This window comes from Haliotis rufescens, unplaced genomic scaffold (assembly GCF_023055435.1).
Source record: "Haliotis rufescens isolate VD_foot unplaced genomic scaffold, xgHalRufe1.0.p SCAF_8, whole genome shotgun sequence".
Classification (NCBI taxonomy): Eukaryota; Metazoa; Mollusca; class Gastropoda; order Lepetellida; family Haliotidae; genus Haliotis; species Haliotis rufescens.
The window spans coordinates 5,471,526-5,487,908 of NW_025964372.1; the positions used below are offsets into that span (position 1 = coordinate 5,471,526).

The following is a 16,383-nucleotide window of genomic DNA, read 5'->3' on the forward strand; positions in this document are numbered from 1 at the left end:
AAAATCGACAATTGGCGACATTTTAAAAGACAAACAGAAGTGACTAAATCACCCGGAAAATTCAAATGAAATGCTTGTATAGAGGCCTTGATTACATATTACGAGAACACAGGCGATCTGGACAATTTGGAATTATTGTTTAAAATTCAAACCTCGAAATGTGGTAAAGTTCAAACTTCCATGACAGATTTTTTTAAACATGTATGTTTTGAATAAAGATTGAGTGGATGTATCTGCTTGCTCTGTCATCTGTCATGAGTTGCATAATTGAAGGGAAGTAACTCTTCCAGTAAGAAGCTGGTTTAAGTTATACCGAAATTTGTTTATACGGACGAATTGTGAAAGGACGCAAGTGTCCGTATAAACGAGGCACGACTGTATTGTGCTTTGTTGTATCCAAGATGGTGGACGTTTCCCAGTGAAAACGTATATGTAACGAACAATGTCTATAATGAACTGTGAAATGAATGAATTATTCCAAGTTTACAAGTGAAAAAGGCTTATTTTCCTTGATATACAAGTGACACATCAAACATTATGACATCTGAACATTCTGACCAGTTGATGTATATTGGGTTCTATGACCCAGGGGTGGTGAGATGCTAAATAGGTCTGTCACACGTGTGTCATACAAGGCTGATGTTGTTTTATTCAGTTTGATTGGATAACTGCAAAGGTCACGCATGAAAAGTCACACTGGAGCTGATTCCATTCCGTGGATTTGCCTTGTACGACTACAGACAGATATATAAATAGGGATGATTATCATGAAAATAATGACTATAATGCCCACTGGTCTGATTTGATGATATTACAGTGAGAAAAGGGTATTGGCTATTAAACACCTGATAAAAGCAGTGACTCTTTTCAAGATGGCTTGCTGTCATCAACCTATAAGCCAAACACCCATATAACAACATCTTAGTAATATTTACATTGATCTAAAAGCCTACTTCAGGAGAATGATGCGGGGAAATAGGGTTTAATATCGCGTCCAAGATTGTGCACTTATATTACGACATGCATACACGTGCGTGCTTGCGTGCGTGCTTGAACTGGTCTGGACTAATGTCAGTTTTAAAGTGCTAGCCCAGTGAGAAATCATGCCGCAGTTTAACATGTATACCCCACTCAGACACAGTATACTGACTCCGAGCCGACAAGCCCATGTCCGAATGGATGCTTTCAGAAGAATGAGAATATCTCAATTTCCCGTGAGACAAACAACATATGCTCGGGAAACACAACAAATCACCTGTGCACCGTGCCACAAAGCGATCGTAACGCTACGACTGTCGTAAGCCTATGTTAAAGTATGGGAGTTATGATCGCGTTGTGGAACAGAGCCCTGGACCGTAAGTGTGGCCAACGAAGTACCTGAACCCCAAATCTGGGCTGAGACCCTGCCCTCCATGCATTTTTCAAATCAGTTAAACACCAATTACTGCTCTCAAAGTTAGAAATAGGGGGCTCTTATTAGAATATCATTTTGGTGAAAAACAACAGAGTTGAAAGATCGTAAATTTCGTGGTTTATGTGGACAGCCTGAAATGTTTATATACGACAAATATATTTTTTCCAGAATTTAATTCCCCATAATTAAGAATGCATATAACATACGTATTATACATGAATAAATAAGTCCTGTGTACATTGATCAATCGGAAGGGGTGCTAATTGGGATTGTTCACTAGCCAATATATTAGCAAATATCGCCGTGGGCGCTTATTAGAGCTGGGCACTTATTACGTCGAATACAGTATTCAAAATGAACACCTTCCCTTTCACATGGACCAACCTCTCACACACGCAAAGGATAGCCATGAATTACCTAAAAATATCCCTGAAATTGTTTTTAAAAAGGCTGATAAATGATCCGCAGTCAACACCCATAACACCACAGACAACATAACTGAGGCTACATGCCAACTGTCTGATGAAATTGTCTATAAAAAAACAAACCATGACTCCCTAAAAACCTCTCCAAGAAAGAAATCACACTCAAAGTGCTTAACAGACTTTTACCTCGTCGGTTTTATCTAAATCCACAAATGCGTTGCCCTAGGTTAAGTTTGTTTGTTTTGTTTGTTAAATAATCCAGTATGGACCAGACAATCCAGTGACTGACATCATGAGCATCGATCCACGCAATTGGGATACCATGACATGCATCAACCAAGTCAGCGAGCCTGACCACCCGATCCCGTTAGTCGCCTCTTACAACAAGCATAGTCACCTTTTACGGCAAGCATGGGTTGATGAAGACCTATTCTACCCCAGGTCTTCACGGATTTCCCAGGTTAAGTACCAGGTCGCCATGGTACCTCTGCTGTCACAAATTAGCAGCTTTGTAGATGAACATAAAAATTAACTTCATCATTGACACTACTCATTTCAGAGACTAGAAAGTTTCAATATCCCTGTGGATTGCGACATAATCCTTGTCACAATGGACGTCACATCCCTATACACAAACAGACCCAACATGGAAGGTTTCAGAGCAGTAGTCCAGGCCATTAGATACTTCAAACCGGATTGGTCAATCAGCTCTAGAAGCTTACTTTCTTTACTTCAACTTGTCCCACATAAAAACAATAGTTTTTTATAATGAACATGATGTGGTGAACACAAGAGCAGGGGGCGGTGAACACAAGAGCATGGTGTGGTGAACACAAGAGCATGATGTGGTGAACACAAGAGCAGGGGGCGGTGAACACAAGAGCAGGGTGTGGTGAACACAAGAGCAGGGGGTGGTGAACACAAGAGCAGGGGGTGGTGAACACAAGAGCAGGGGATGTGAACACAAGAGCAGGGGGCGGTGAACACAAGGGCAGGGGATGTGAACACAAGAGCAGGGGATGGTGAACACAAGAGCAGGGGGCGGTGAACACAAGAGCAGGGGGTGGTGAACACAAGAGCAGGGGATGGTGAACACAAGAGCAGGGGGCGGTGAACACAAGGGCAGGGGATGTGAACACAAGAGCAGGGGATGGTGAACACAAGAGCAGGGGGCGGTGAACACAAGAGCATGGTGTGGTGAACACAAGAGAATGATGTGGTGAACACAAGAGCAGGGGGTGGTGAACACAAGAGCAGGGGGTGGTGAACACAAGAGCAGGGGGTGGTGAACACAAGAGCATGCTGTGGTGAACACAAGAGCAGGGGGCGGTGAACACAAGAGCAGGGGGTGGTGAACACAAGAGCATGGTGTGGTGAACACAAGAGCAGGGGGTGGTGAACACAAGAGCAGGGTGTGGTGAACACAAGAGCAGGGTACAGTTCTGACAGAACATGGATCAGGGTGAATCATTTATTCAAACCCAGACTTTAGTATGGCTGAGGGGTGCAATTTCACAAGTACATTTCTGTAGTTTAGACAGTTGTCCCTCATCCACTATAATTCAATCAATATATTTATCATGACATGTTTTCTCCTTGTGTTAAATCATTACTTACACATTTATGTGTACCCTTCAATCAGAGATTCCCTCACTTTACAAATATACTGATGTGCCTGCAATAAGTCCTGGGTGCTGTTGTATAGATCGATCTTAGCGCTAAGGTGATCGTAACTCCCATTTATTACTTGCCCGTGAAGAGATCACCCGTTTAATAAACATACAGCTTTATTACACATTGTGTAATACCAAAACGCGTGCTTATGTACTCTCGGAACACGTTTCACGAACAAATATTGAAAGCTCTCAACATCCCTTGGCTTATTCAACGACATTGCGTGTGGAGTTGATAGATCACTGAGAGGAGCTTATGCACACTCGATGACCCCAGCAACCTTGTTGCTAGGCTGACGTCACATGGCATTGTTTCGCCGATGGATCTTGCATCAAAATTCCACAAATTACGTCATCGGGTATTGTGACGTTATTGAAAACTTTGAGGTGCAAGGCCCGTTCCACAAGGCGATCGTATTGTAGCCAAACGACAGTCGTTGGTCTAAGTTAAAGTATGTGAGATGCGAAAGTCTTAGCCCTACGATAATTTTGTGAATTCTAAAGGTAGACCCGTTGTATGGTATGAAATTCATACATTTCAACTTTTGACATGTTTGAAGTATTATTCTGTTAAACTCAATTGGACTATGTCGTGGATCATGTAGGTGTCAGCCTATTCATACTCAACAGTATAATTCAAAAAACGTTATAAATTGCAAGTAATAAATAAAATACTAAACTCGCTCCCGTGTAAAACAATTTTTATGAAACTCGTCGTGAATAGTTGTGGTATCTGACTCGCTTTCGCTCATCATATACCACAACTATTCACTCGTTTCATAAAATTGGTATTACACGGGAGCTCGTTTAGTATTCTATATACCTAACATAGATTTTACAACAGTCTTAGCACTAAGGTTGTTTTGTACAACGGCACCCAGTTCCACATTCATCTCGACCAATTTCTTGAGTGTGGAACTTTGGTGGTGATGTAACAATTCACCAAATGTTTTGTTCATCACATTAATCTGTCCCAATATGCCTATCATATTGGTATGTCTGGTATTGATACAATAGGATACAAGCATACACGAGGGTCACATGTGACAGGTCATGAACGTACCCGTAGCATGCCTTTTTTCTGCTTGTGTGTACACCTATTCTCAAACCACATAACGCTAAATAACATAAATGGCAGATGAACACAAATTACCACACGCCACACACCAACACACCAACTGTGTAAGAATACTATGTTCTGTTCCGTTGAACATATCACATAAAGAGATCACAGTTCATCATGCAAAAACCCACTTGTAATGCTCATTTAGCTACCCCAACTGCCTTTAAACTCTGAATAGACTGCATCAAGCTGTTCAATGGACGCAGTCATGCAGTGTAACCATCATTGTGTTAAACTGCAGAGGTGTCTGAAAACATGCTTCCATGCATGAACAGTGTTACAGAATCATTATCAACTTTTATCATTTTCCGATTAAATGTCCCATTATAACTCATGCAGGCCAATACTGTTAATAGCAATGATACAGAAAAAGACATTTTCACATATGCACAATTTCAAATTTAGACAATTATTCTTGGTAAAAAAAATAATCTGTTTAGAAAGTGATACAGAACTGGAATTTGCAATTGTATGCATGGCAAGTGTATAAGGTCACCAAATAACTTAGACGTATAGATATCAATAAAATCGACACTGACATCACATGTCACTGTGACCCCTTTCGTCAAAGTACTGAGCTAGCTGACAGGCTATCTTCACCGAAGGACTAAGGTTATTCTGATGAAGACATTTATCTTGAGAATGTAGAAACTTTATTGAGTCAAATTTGTATCGAAGAAAAAGTTCTGTGTACCTTGATGACATACATCACACAGGTCTCGGCCTGTGTATACCAGTATGAATGACGTAGTACACACCCTTTCTCCGACGTATACTGGTACATTCGGTAAAGCTTGGGATTGACTTTCACCTTTTATTGTGAATTGGATCAAATTTTGCACAGCATCTTCTATCAAAGGAACAAGAACAATTGACCTCAACTTCATTGAAGTGCAAAGGCAGGTGAATATTCAAATTTAGATGTACCATAAGCTCACAGCTCTGAGTTTCCTGGTTTCTCGTTGTATCAGCCATTTTGTTACTGAACGCATACTGTACCAGACCTGTCGTTTCAAGAGTTTTTGCAATAAGCAGAGAAAGGACACAGTAGAATGAGGACCTTTTTTGGTCCACAGGACCTGCATAAGAAATTGGAACACATTTAGATAATGTCACTACGACTATCAGATGTATCCACTTGAATGAAAACTAGTCCACGTTCATTTCAACACGTGCATGTTTTGGATTTACATCAACACTAAATGTGTATGTTAGACAAAAATACGTTGAATAGGCAGGTCTTGGACTTTCAGGAAGAAGTGGTAATATTTGAACATGAGAAAGACAGAAGTATTCTTATGTGATGTAAGTAAAAATACTACAATCACATGGAAAAAGATTAGAGAAATTGTCCTTTTTCACTCATTGTAGCCACTTATGTACACTTGAAAAGCCCCAGTCCATCAGGAAACCTGCATGTGAACAAAATAATAGAGGCTAGTTGTCAGCCATTTGAACAAATCTGATAAATCTGTCCATTGCTACAAAGTTTTCCAAACTTCAAAATTTGAATTTCCTGTGGATCAAAGGGAGATTTATTCAGTCTTGTCCTTTGCAAAAACAATCCTGACTTATAGTGCAATCATTGAATACACAGATAATTTCACCAAGTGTATTGCGATATCAAATGTATCTAATCTTCCTGAGGCAAGGAAGTTAACTGACTCTAAAAGTCCAACAACAACAAAATGGTCCTTCACTTGTTAAATTTTCTCTTACATGTAAGCATTATCCATTCAAAGAAAATAATACATTTATTGGCTGAATCGAAAAAGGTGCGCATGATTTCTTAGATGCTTCGCTAAAAGATCAAAAGCATTGACTGTACCTTATCCTACGATAAAGTACAGTTATTGAGTTTTGTCTCATTGGGCTGACATCATTTTGCTGTGATCCTACACCGTGGTCTAAAGTAACCTTGGTAACATCGTTCTTTCATTACCGTAATTACTGTGTTTACAAGATGGCGCATCCAAACCAACAACCTGGTACAGACAAACCAAGCATCATGATGGGGATTGGAACTCAGGATCAGAGGCTCCTGGCATGACCACTCAGCCCAGTCCTCTCTCCCCCCACCCTCTTCCCCCCAAATGGGACAGCTGTAACACTGATACGTTAATGCTTCTGTATGATCAGCTACAACCTCATCTTGTTTCAGGATCCGAGACCATGCCGCCACGACCGAATGCCTTCCTTCAATTATTGTTGCTGGTCTTCTTTGGGCTGTACTGGTTCCTGCTCTGTCTGGCAACATGCTACAACATTGTCAGACACAACCAAGAAACAGGTAAATTGCTTTTCAAATATATAAAAGCAACAAATGCCTTTCCATATTCATCAGAAATCTTTGCTAAAAGCAGAGTTGATTGTACGAGTCTGACGATACAATGAGCATGCGTTTAGGAATCACTATCAAATAGGGATGATACCAGGTGTTCATGAAAAGACGAGCGTATCTTGTCCCACCGGTGGCACCCATCACAAACACATGCAAAGGTAATGCACTTGCAAACAATGAATGAGTTTCTTCTGAGAAAAAATGCCTCCTGGTTGTGCGTTTCTTGATATAAATAGTGTTCTACTGGTTGTGAAATTAAAGTTTCTAGGTAATACCCACAACAAGAAAACAGCATTATCACTATCCATGGGGCACATTAGAATTTTGTGTGTGTTCACATTGTAGTGAACATAAATAATAAAAAAGAGACCCTTAAAGCTTGATGAAAGATAGGCACTTAGGTGGCACCAAGGAAGCCACTATCATTCATAAGAAGATATCTTTTCTAACAAATTCTAAAAGTCTTGCTCAGTTCTTAAATAAAGCTAATCCTGTGGTTGGTTGGTTGTTGTTTAACGCCACTCTCAGCAATATTCCAAAATGGCCCCTGTCCTATCTACCTTGTGTCTGCAAGTTGCAGTCTCATATTCATGCTCTAAGGATGCTGAAGCCCAGTCCAAAAGATCACAAAAAAGCATTGCAGAACAACATTGGTTAACTTAAATCAGTCTGCTCTTGAACACCTTGTTAAACTCTTCAAGTCCCTTTGAAACAGCAGATGTGCCAGATGCAAGAAGAGAAAATTTAGAAATAAAAGAACCAGCTCAACATCCCATAGCATCTGCTCTACAGGCAGCTAAAGCTAAAGTGTAAGTTAAACAAGCTATAAATGTTCCCATGAGACAGTACAAGGACTGAGAAGGTAAGCCTCACACTATAACAATAAACAGTTTATTAGATTGATAGTAAACAAACATGTCATCACTGTCATTCCTTTATCCTTTTCTGTCTCCAGGAAGCAAGGCTAGCTACAAGGTCTGAGGACCAGTGAAAGAAAGTTTGCACCCAATTCTTTTTTCTCATTTCAGGTGTGGATCCTGTATCTGACAACCCCACAAGGGATTTCTTTTCACAAGAAAATGGACATTTGATAGATACTATCACCCACCATTTGACACAAAGATTACGAAGAAACAGGCTGTTACTGGAACTGTGGAGATTCTTTCTACAGTATACATTATCCCCTGAAATTGCTTTACAATTCATACCAAATCAGTCTGAGTTTGTCCGAGAAGTCACTGTCTGGATGTGGAGTCCTCCCGCTGGAGACAGACTTTCATCCGGTGAGGCATCCGGGAGGCTTCACAGCAGCTCAGAAAGCATGTCACCATGCGGCGCCAGTGTTGAGAATGAACGTGGTAGAATGCCAAATGAACCCGGACAACAGCCTGAAGACAAGAATCTTCACAGCAGCTCAGAAAGCATGTCACCATGCGGCGCCAGTGTTGAGAATGAACGTGGTAGGATGCCAAATGAACCTGGACAACAGCCTGAAGACAAGAATCTTCACAGCAGCTCAGAAAGCATGTCACCATGCGGCGCCAGTGTTGAGAATGAACGTGGTAGGAAGCATTATCCATTCAAAGAAAATAAAAAAATTTGTTGGCTGAATCGAAAAAGGTGCGCATGATTTCTTAGATGCTTCGCTAAAAGATCAAAAGCATTGACTGTACCTTATCCTACGATAAAGTACAGTTATTGAGTTTTGTCTCATTGGGCTGACATCATTTTGCTGTGATCCTACCCCGTGGTCTAAAGTAACCTTGGTAACATCGTTCTTTCATTACCGTAATTACTGTGTTTACAAGATGGCGCATCCAAACCAACAACCTGGTACAGACAAACCAAGCATCATGATGGGGATTGGAACTCAGGATCAGAGGCTCCTGGCATGACCACTCAGCCCTGTCCTCTCTCCCCCCACCCCCCTCCCCCAAATGGGACAGCTGTAACACTGATACGTTAATGCTTCTGTATGATCAGCTACAACCTCATCTTGTTTCAGGATCCGAGACCATGCTGCCACAATCGAATGCCTTCATTCAATTATTGTTGCTGCTCTTCTTTGGGCTGTACTGGTTCCTGCTCTGTCTGGCAACATGCTACAACATTGTCAGACACAACCAAGAAACAGGTAAATTGCTTTTCAAATATATAAAAGCAACAAAATCGTTTCCATATTCATGCACTTGCAAACAATGAATGAGTTTCTTCTGAGAAAAAATGCCTCCTGGTTGTGCGTTTCTTGATATAAATAGTGTTCTACTGGTTGTGAAATTAAAGTTTCTAGGTAATACCCACAACAAGAAAACAGCATTATCACTATCCATGGGGCACATTAGAATTTTGTGTGTGTTCACATTGTAGTGAACATAAATAATAAAAAAGAGACCCTTAAAGCTTGATGAAAGATAGGCACTTAGGTGGCACCAAGGAAGCCACTATCATTCATAAGAAGATATCTTTTCTAACAAATTCTAAAAGTCTTGCTCAGTTCTTAAATAAAGCTAATCCTGTGGTTGGTTGGTTGGTTGGTTGGTTGGTTGTTGTTTAACGCCACTCTCAGCAATATTCCAAAAAGGGCCCTTGTCCTATCTACCTTGTGTCTGCAAGTTGCAGTCTCATATTTATGCTTTAAAGGGGCACTGATCTAACGCAATTCCCCCGACTGGTTGTTGCCTTTGTTATTGGTTTTTTCCCCGTGAGTACCCAGATGATACGCAACGCAACTGAGCGTGACCAGAGACTGGGTTACCGTCTGCAAGGACAGCTAAATAAACTTGGAGGCTGGAGGCAATATTTGTTTTACGCATTTTTGCATAAACACTGATTGGTTAACTGTGATCTATAAAGATTTCGACAAAGGGCGCATGTTAATTAATTTCTTCAGCCTAAACAAACAGACAAGAAGAACAGCGGAGCTCATCGGATGTCATCATTTGGAAATACCCCAGATGGTTATAGTTTAATACTACAAAAAGTATCCACGCAGTGAAAGCATTTTCGGATTTCGGATTGCGTCGATAATACGATTACTACTCCCTTGTTGTCATCCACGTTTTCTCGTATAACCCCACACTTGTGTATTTGTCGCCATTCACTTCATGCTCAGTTAATGAATTTATTACAGGTACAATTAGTGGTAGCACCACTTAGATTACCTGACAAAGGTTCCCATTTGGCATTTATTGTGTCTGGGCTAATTATTCAATCTAAATCCAGGTTTGAAGTGAGGTGAAATGTGTTATGTAATATGCACGTGGCAGCCCGGGACAGCAAGAGATGAATGATCAGTTGATTTACTTTTGTTTGTAAATCAATGGATCGTTCCTAGTCATCAAAGGATTAACAGAAAATACGTTGATTGATTAATCACTGTTATCTTGCACAGTGGATATGTCAAAAGTGAGTGTTTACATGTCTAGGTTTACTAAAACAAAGGGAATACACTCATATCATGGCGTGAAGTGTAAAAACAACATACTTTGTTCAAAGGGTTAACTGATAATACGTTGATTGATTGATCATTGTTATCTATCACTCAATGGATTTTTTAGGAACGGTGGACGTTATGAAAAAAGTTGTCACGTGGGCTTTCTCAGCCGACCCTTGAGACTTGACACCTATGTGAAACACCAAGTGATCAGTTGAGAAACGAACACGGGTTATAATATCCCGAAACGATATATATCTTTTAAAATATTTGATTGTTACAGGGACATGTGACATCGAATAAGTTTCTTTGTACAGCTGCAGGCGAGTGGGATATTGTTCCTTTGTGTAGATTTTCACGGATACATTTCTCGAACAAGGAAGCTGCCTAAAATTTATACACATAAATTTGGTAGGTTGTAATTATCGTATTTGCATTTTGTTTTCCTTCATTTGAACCGATGCGTTCTTGTTTCTCTATGTCTTGGTTGGGAAATTTTTCAATGAGCGATAGACGTTGTTTTCACAGGTCCAGTGTGTATATATTACCGTCAATTTGTAAAATGTGATTCTCTCAGGTTATTTATAAAATGTCTAAATATTTCAGTCATATTGACTAAAAAATCTGCCAAGATTGATTAAGGCGATCAAAAGGGCCTACAAACATCACAACAGTTTATTATGTAGGATTAGAAGCCAAACAACATAGAAATGTACTTTTCAACGTAACATTTTCAGTCTCTTGGTGATGACATTAAACATCAAAGTGTTTGGAATTCGTTATGATAATAATACAGATGGAAATGTTTTTCAGTCACTTTGTAAAATAACTGAATATTTAGACGTTCAATAACTTTGTTACACATTTTGACAGTAAAAAAATATACACACTATAAAAAAGCAATGCTCAGGTGAAATATTTACTTTGTGTTGCAAGTCAAAATACTGTAAACGAAAATCACAAAATTACGAAACAAGTGACTTATCAAAACTTCGTCACCATTAGCGATGCTACCCACAAAGATACCTACATTTCCTTATTATCTCGAAAACTCTATTTCATTTTGTTGATCAATGTGACCATATGCCCTTATTACTACCCATAAACGTGACTAATGCGCTTACGAATGGCGCAGCAGAGGTCGCGAACTAGTCTAGATTTCTGCTATACATCCGGGTACTCACTGGGAAAAAACAATAACAAAGGCAACAACCAGTCCCACGGAATTGCGTTAGATCAGTGCCCCTTTAAGTAATGCTGAAGCCCAGTCCAAAAGATCACAAAAAAGCATTGCAGAACATCACTGGTTAACCTGAATCAATCTGAACACCCTGTTAAACTCTTCAAGTCCCTTTGAAACAGCAGATGTGCCAGATGCAAGAAGAGAAAATTTAGAAAAAAAGAACCAGCTCAACATCCCATATAGCATCTGCTCTACAGGCAGCCAAAGCTAAAGTGTAAGTTAAACAAGCTATAAATGTTCCCATGAGACAGTACAAGGACTGAGAAGGTAAGCCTCACACTATAACAATAAACAGTTTATCAGATTGACAGTAAACAAACATGTCATCACTGTCATTCCTTTATCCTTTTCTGTCTCCAGGAAGCAGGACTAGCTACAAGGTCTGAGGACCAGTGAAAGAAAGTCTGCACCCAATTTTTCTTTTTTTCTCATTTCAGGTGTGGATCCTGTATCTGACAACCCCACAAGGGATTTCTTTTCACAAGAAAATGGACATTTGATAGATACTATCACCCACCATTTGACACAAAGATTATGAAGAAACAGGCTGTTACTGGAACTGTGGAGATTCTTTCTACAGTATACAAAATCCCCTGAAATTGCTTCACAATTCATACCAAATCTGTCTGAGTTTGTCCGAGAAGTCACTGTCTGGATGAGGAGTCCTCCCGCTGGAGACAGACTTTCAGCTGGTGAGGCATCCGGGAGGCTTCACAGCAGCTCAGAAAGGATGTCACCATGCAGCGCCAGTGTTAGGAATGAACGTGGTAGAATGCCAAATGAACCCGGACAACAGCCTGAAGACAAGAATCTTCACAGCAGCTCAGAGAGCATGTCACTATGCGGCGCCAGTGTTAGGAATGAACGTGGTAGAATGCCAAATGAACCTGGACAACAGCCTGAAGACAAGAATCTTCACAGCAGCTCAGAGAGCATGTCACCATGCGGCGCCAGTGTTGAGAATGAACGTGGCAGAATGCCAAATGAAACAGAAGCAGGAGCATCACCATTCTGTCATGATAATATTCCCAAACTTCCTAAATTTTCAGGAATAGATCTTGCAGGTTCCCAGAATAACATCCACAGGCATGTAACACAACCTAGTACCGGACATCACATATATGATGGTGGTGCGGGAAATCAGCAGCCTCTCGCAACTCAAGAAGAATCGGTGTACCCTACAGATACGATGGAAAAAGAAAACGGACAAAGACAAGAGAGTCCTCCAACTATTATCCTTCATAGGCGTGAGGATGATGAGATATCCATTGCATTTCAACTAGGCAACAACACTCTGAACACTCTGACTTCAGAAGCAGGACAAACGTGTATACAGAGATCTCGCTCTTGTCCAACCAGACTATCACACTGTACTGAACAGTCACTCAGTATAAGTAAAAGAAGCAAGAGTGAACATAGTGTGGAGAAAGCAAATGGAAAGAGACTGTCTTCAATTGAGAGATCAAATTACTTGACAGCTGGAGATGGATCAAACAGTCCATGTACTTTGAGGGACAGACAGGGACAGAAACACGAGCAAACTGTCATGACAGGTCTCCGTCCATATGACAGAGGTCAGCCACACAAGACTGGGCCAGAGGGCTTCATCACAAGTCCAGCTGACAGACAAGGACAGAACCATGAGCAAACTGTCATGACAGGTCTCCGTCCATATGACAGAGGTCAGCCACACAAGACTGGGCCAGAGGGCTTCATCACAAGTCCAGCTGACAGACAAGGACAGAACCATGAGCAAACTGTCATGACAGGTCTCCGTCCATATGACAGAGGTCAGCCACACAAGACTGGGCCAGAGGGCTTCATCACAAGTCCAGCTGACAGACAAGGACAGAACCATGAGCAAACTGTCATGACAGGTCTCCGTCCATATGACAGAGGTCAGCCACACAAGACTGGGCCAGAGGGCTTCATCACAAGTCCAGCTGACAGACAAGGACAGAACCATGAGAAAACTGTCACGACAGGTCTCCGTCCATATGACAGAGGTCAGCCACAGAAGACTGGGCCAGAGGGCTCATTGAAACATAAACCAGCAAGCAGTCACGTCATGAACACACGCTTGACAGAAGAAATGTCAGACTGCTGGAAGAAGGAAACTGCCAAGTCCTGTGCAGCAGTATTCAGACCAGAGCAGCAGGGTATGACTTTGGAACAGAATCACAGTCTGGTCACTGATGATGCCGAAACCCAACAGCATAATCAAAATGTAAATAGAAACAAATAATCCTTTGTCTTTTTTTGTCATGCATAATTATTCTGGTACAACTGGTACATCTAAAATGATAAGAGACAGTCTATACCAAAACCTTCACCTAATCTTCAGACTCAAATTGTCTTCAGAATAGTTTCCAGTCGACTTTTATCGGAATGTGGACCTTCATCAACAAAGTTACAGACTGCAATAAATCTTTACAAGGCCCACACTATTGACTTGCAGCAGACAGATCATTTTCAATTTTAAAATTCCATTTTCCTAATACCACTATATCTTTCTTGTTGGAGTTGATAGGATATTTTGATGAAAGGTGCTTTTTATACAGAGTTGAAGAAAATTTGTATTGTCTAAACATCAGCAATGGCTGAATGCATATAAAGATTCATACATGATTCAACAAGGCAATCAAGACAGTTGTTGTTTGTTTCAGGCAACTACCACTGGTCATTTCGGGAACCAGAAACCCCGGGCATACAACAGAAAACATTCAAAAGACCGAACAGATTCCCAGGAAGAAGATACGGCTCCTGCTGAAGATCAGGTTAGAGTTCACACAGAAGTGGGTGGGAAGTATTGGGCGGGTGTGTGAGTGATGTTTTAGCGAATTGCAGTGTCATAAAAGGGCAGTCGCAAATAACATATGATTGTTGGCTCCATTGTCTGAAAATTTTACAAACATGGAATTTTGAGAAGTCCTTTTCCCCTTATACGTCATTATGCCATGGAGTTCAGCTGGCTTCTTGAATCACTGATACTGATGGAGACATGGAATTTATACGTAACATTTTATATTGTATAAGAGGGTATATATTACTAGCAGGAGACATGATAAAAATATTTTTTATGTTTCATCCATTTCTTGAACCGGCTGCTTTTCAGTGGGGGAATCAGGCTCGTGTAACGAAAAATACAAAATGTGTCCTCCATAATAATAATTCCCCATAAGATTTTAACTTTGTAGGAGTGAAGGGGACTTGCGTGAGTGAGTAAATGAATGAGCGAATAAGTTAGGTTTAACATGGCTTTGAACAGTATTCCCGCTATATTATTATGGCGTGTCAGCTTACTGTGGAAGGAAAGCCCGAAGCGATTGCAGGTCTCAGACCGACCTTTACCACTTTGGTGAAACACAACACAGGTATGGTGCTAACAGACCAAGAAACATAATCAGGAATATACTGCGATATGAATAATGTGATTGGGTGGCCTGATCTATCTCTGTACTGACGGTATAATGTCATAGGTTTTGAATTCACAATCTCAAACAAAATGTATAACTTACCGGTATATATAATTAAATTAAGAAGGAAGACTTGGGACATTCACGATGCTGACATTGTCCCTAGAGAGCTGACTGCCAGTTCAAATCTTACTGTTGCAGGATACACGGCCAACCAAGAACTAACCAGGGACATTCAGGATGGGGAACCGAGACAACTCCTTACATCGGATGTGAAGACAATAAATGTAAAATTGTAAAAGTAAAGTTGGATTTGGAAAGTTTCATATCACCAGTGAATGAACAATTTGCACTCTGGTATTTTATGCATGCAAATAATTTGTGAAGACAAAGACAAAAATCGTAATTTGGGTGAGGACAAGCATCATAATTGTAATTATTACGCCAGAATTGTGATGGTTTGCATCTCTGTCTGGTTAATATTTAAAATACGTAATCGCTGCAATAAGTGCCCTGGGTTCATACAAAATTGACAAATGGAGGAAACTAGTTACAAGGCAATTATACAGCCCTTCTACGTTGTTGTTTTCATAAGATATGTATATATGTATGCAATATACACAAGGAAATACTTACTATCATGTAAATTCAGTAGAGGCGTTCATGAAGATGACTTAATACAATTTCGGCTTGAACAGGTTGCATAATACAGAGAATATGGTATGTCATTTGTTTCGGCTAATTGAATTGGTGGAGCTTGTGTTGCTAAACGATGTCCCTGATTTTTGTGTCGTTGTATAGTTGTTGATTTTTGTGTTAAAGATTAAATAAGTCACTGGAGTTAAATTGTTGACTTATTTATTATAAGATTTGTTTTTTAATATATTTTTGTGTTTATGGAGTTTAAACATAAAAAATGATGTTTTACACAGTCTGCACACTGATTTTTACATTTATACCTCCATAAATGCAGAAAAATATTCTCAAATCAATTTTGGTTGGGTGTATTTTACTGTTTTGCTGTCTATGCTATCTGTGTTGTGTTCATGGTATGTCACTGCATGAGTTGGGATGTTTAAGTGTCAGACAGTTGTGTGCATGTATGTGTCTGTCTTGACTATTAGAATCCATACATTATGCAAGATACAACAATATTACCTGGAAGGGTAGAATGATACAAGAAAAATACTATTCATTGTTCATGATGTCACACATTGATTACATCACATCATCTGAACACAAGGCTTCCCTCACTGAAGTTTCTCTGAGGGGATGAGATTTCATGTTTTTTCCCCATTTTCTCTCTTAAAATGTT

General features: G+C 40.2%; 2 protein-coding genes across 5 annotated transcripts in view; one reads left to right on the plus strand and one right to left on the minus strand.

Annotated features, from left to right (window-relative positions):
• Positions 1-16,383, minus strand: part of LOC124119939 (anaphase-promoting complex subunit 5-like) — a 136,100-nt gene that overhangs the window by 44,780 nt on the left and 74,937 nt on the right. The gene's annotated exons all lie outside the window — the stretch shown is intronic.
• Positions 5,181-15,908, plus strand: LOC125377072. Of its 2 annotated transcripts, none has more exons than XM_048389933.1 (6): positions 5,181-5,538; positions 6,797-6,925; positions 8,005-8,538; positions 12,420-13,879; positions 14,319-14,429; positions 15,270-15,908. In XM_048389933.1, the coding sequence occupies exons 2-6, from the start codon at positions 6,808-6,810 to the stop codon at positions 15,291-15,293; spliced, it is 2,247 nt and encodes a 748-aa protein (XP_048245890.1). In that variant the 5' UTR covers positions 5,181-5,538; positions 6,797-6,807; the 3' UTR covers positions 15,294-15,908. The 2 variants fall into 2 exon arrangements, with proteins under 2 accessions (XP_048245890.1, XP_048245889.1); XM_048389932.1 differs by having other exon boundaries at positions 5,182-5,534.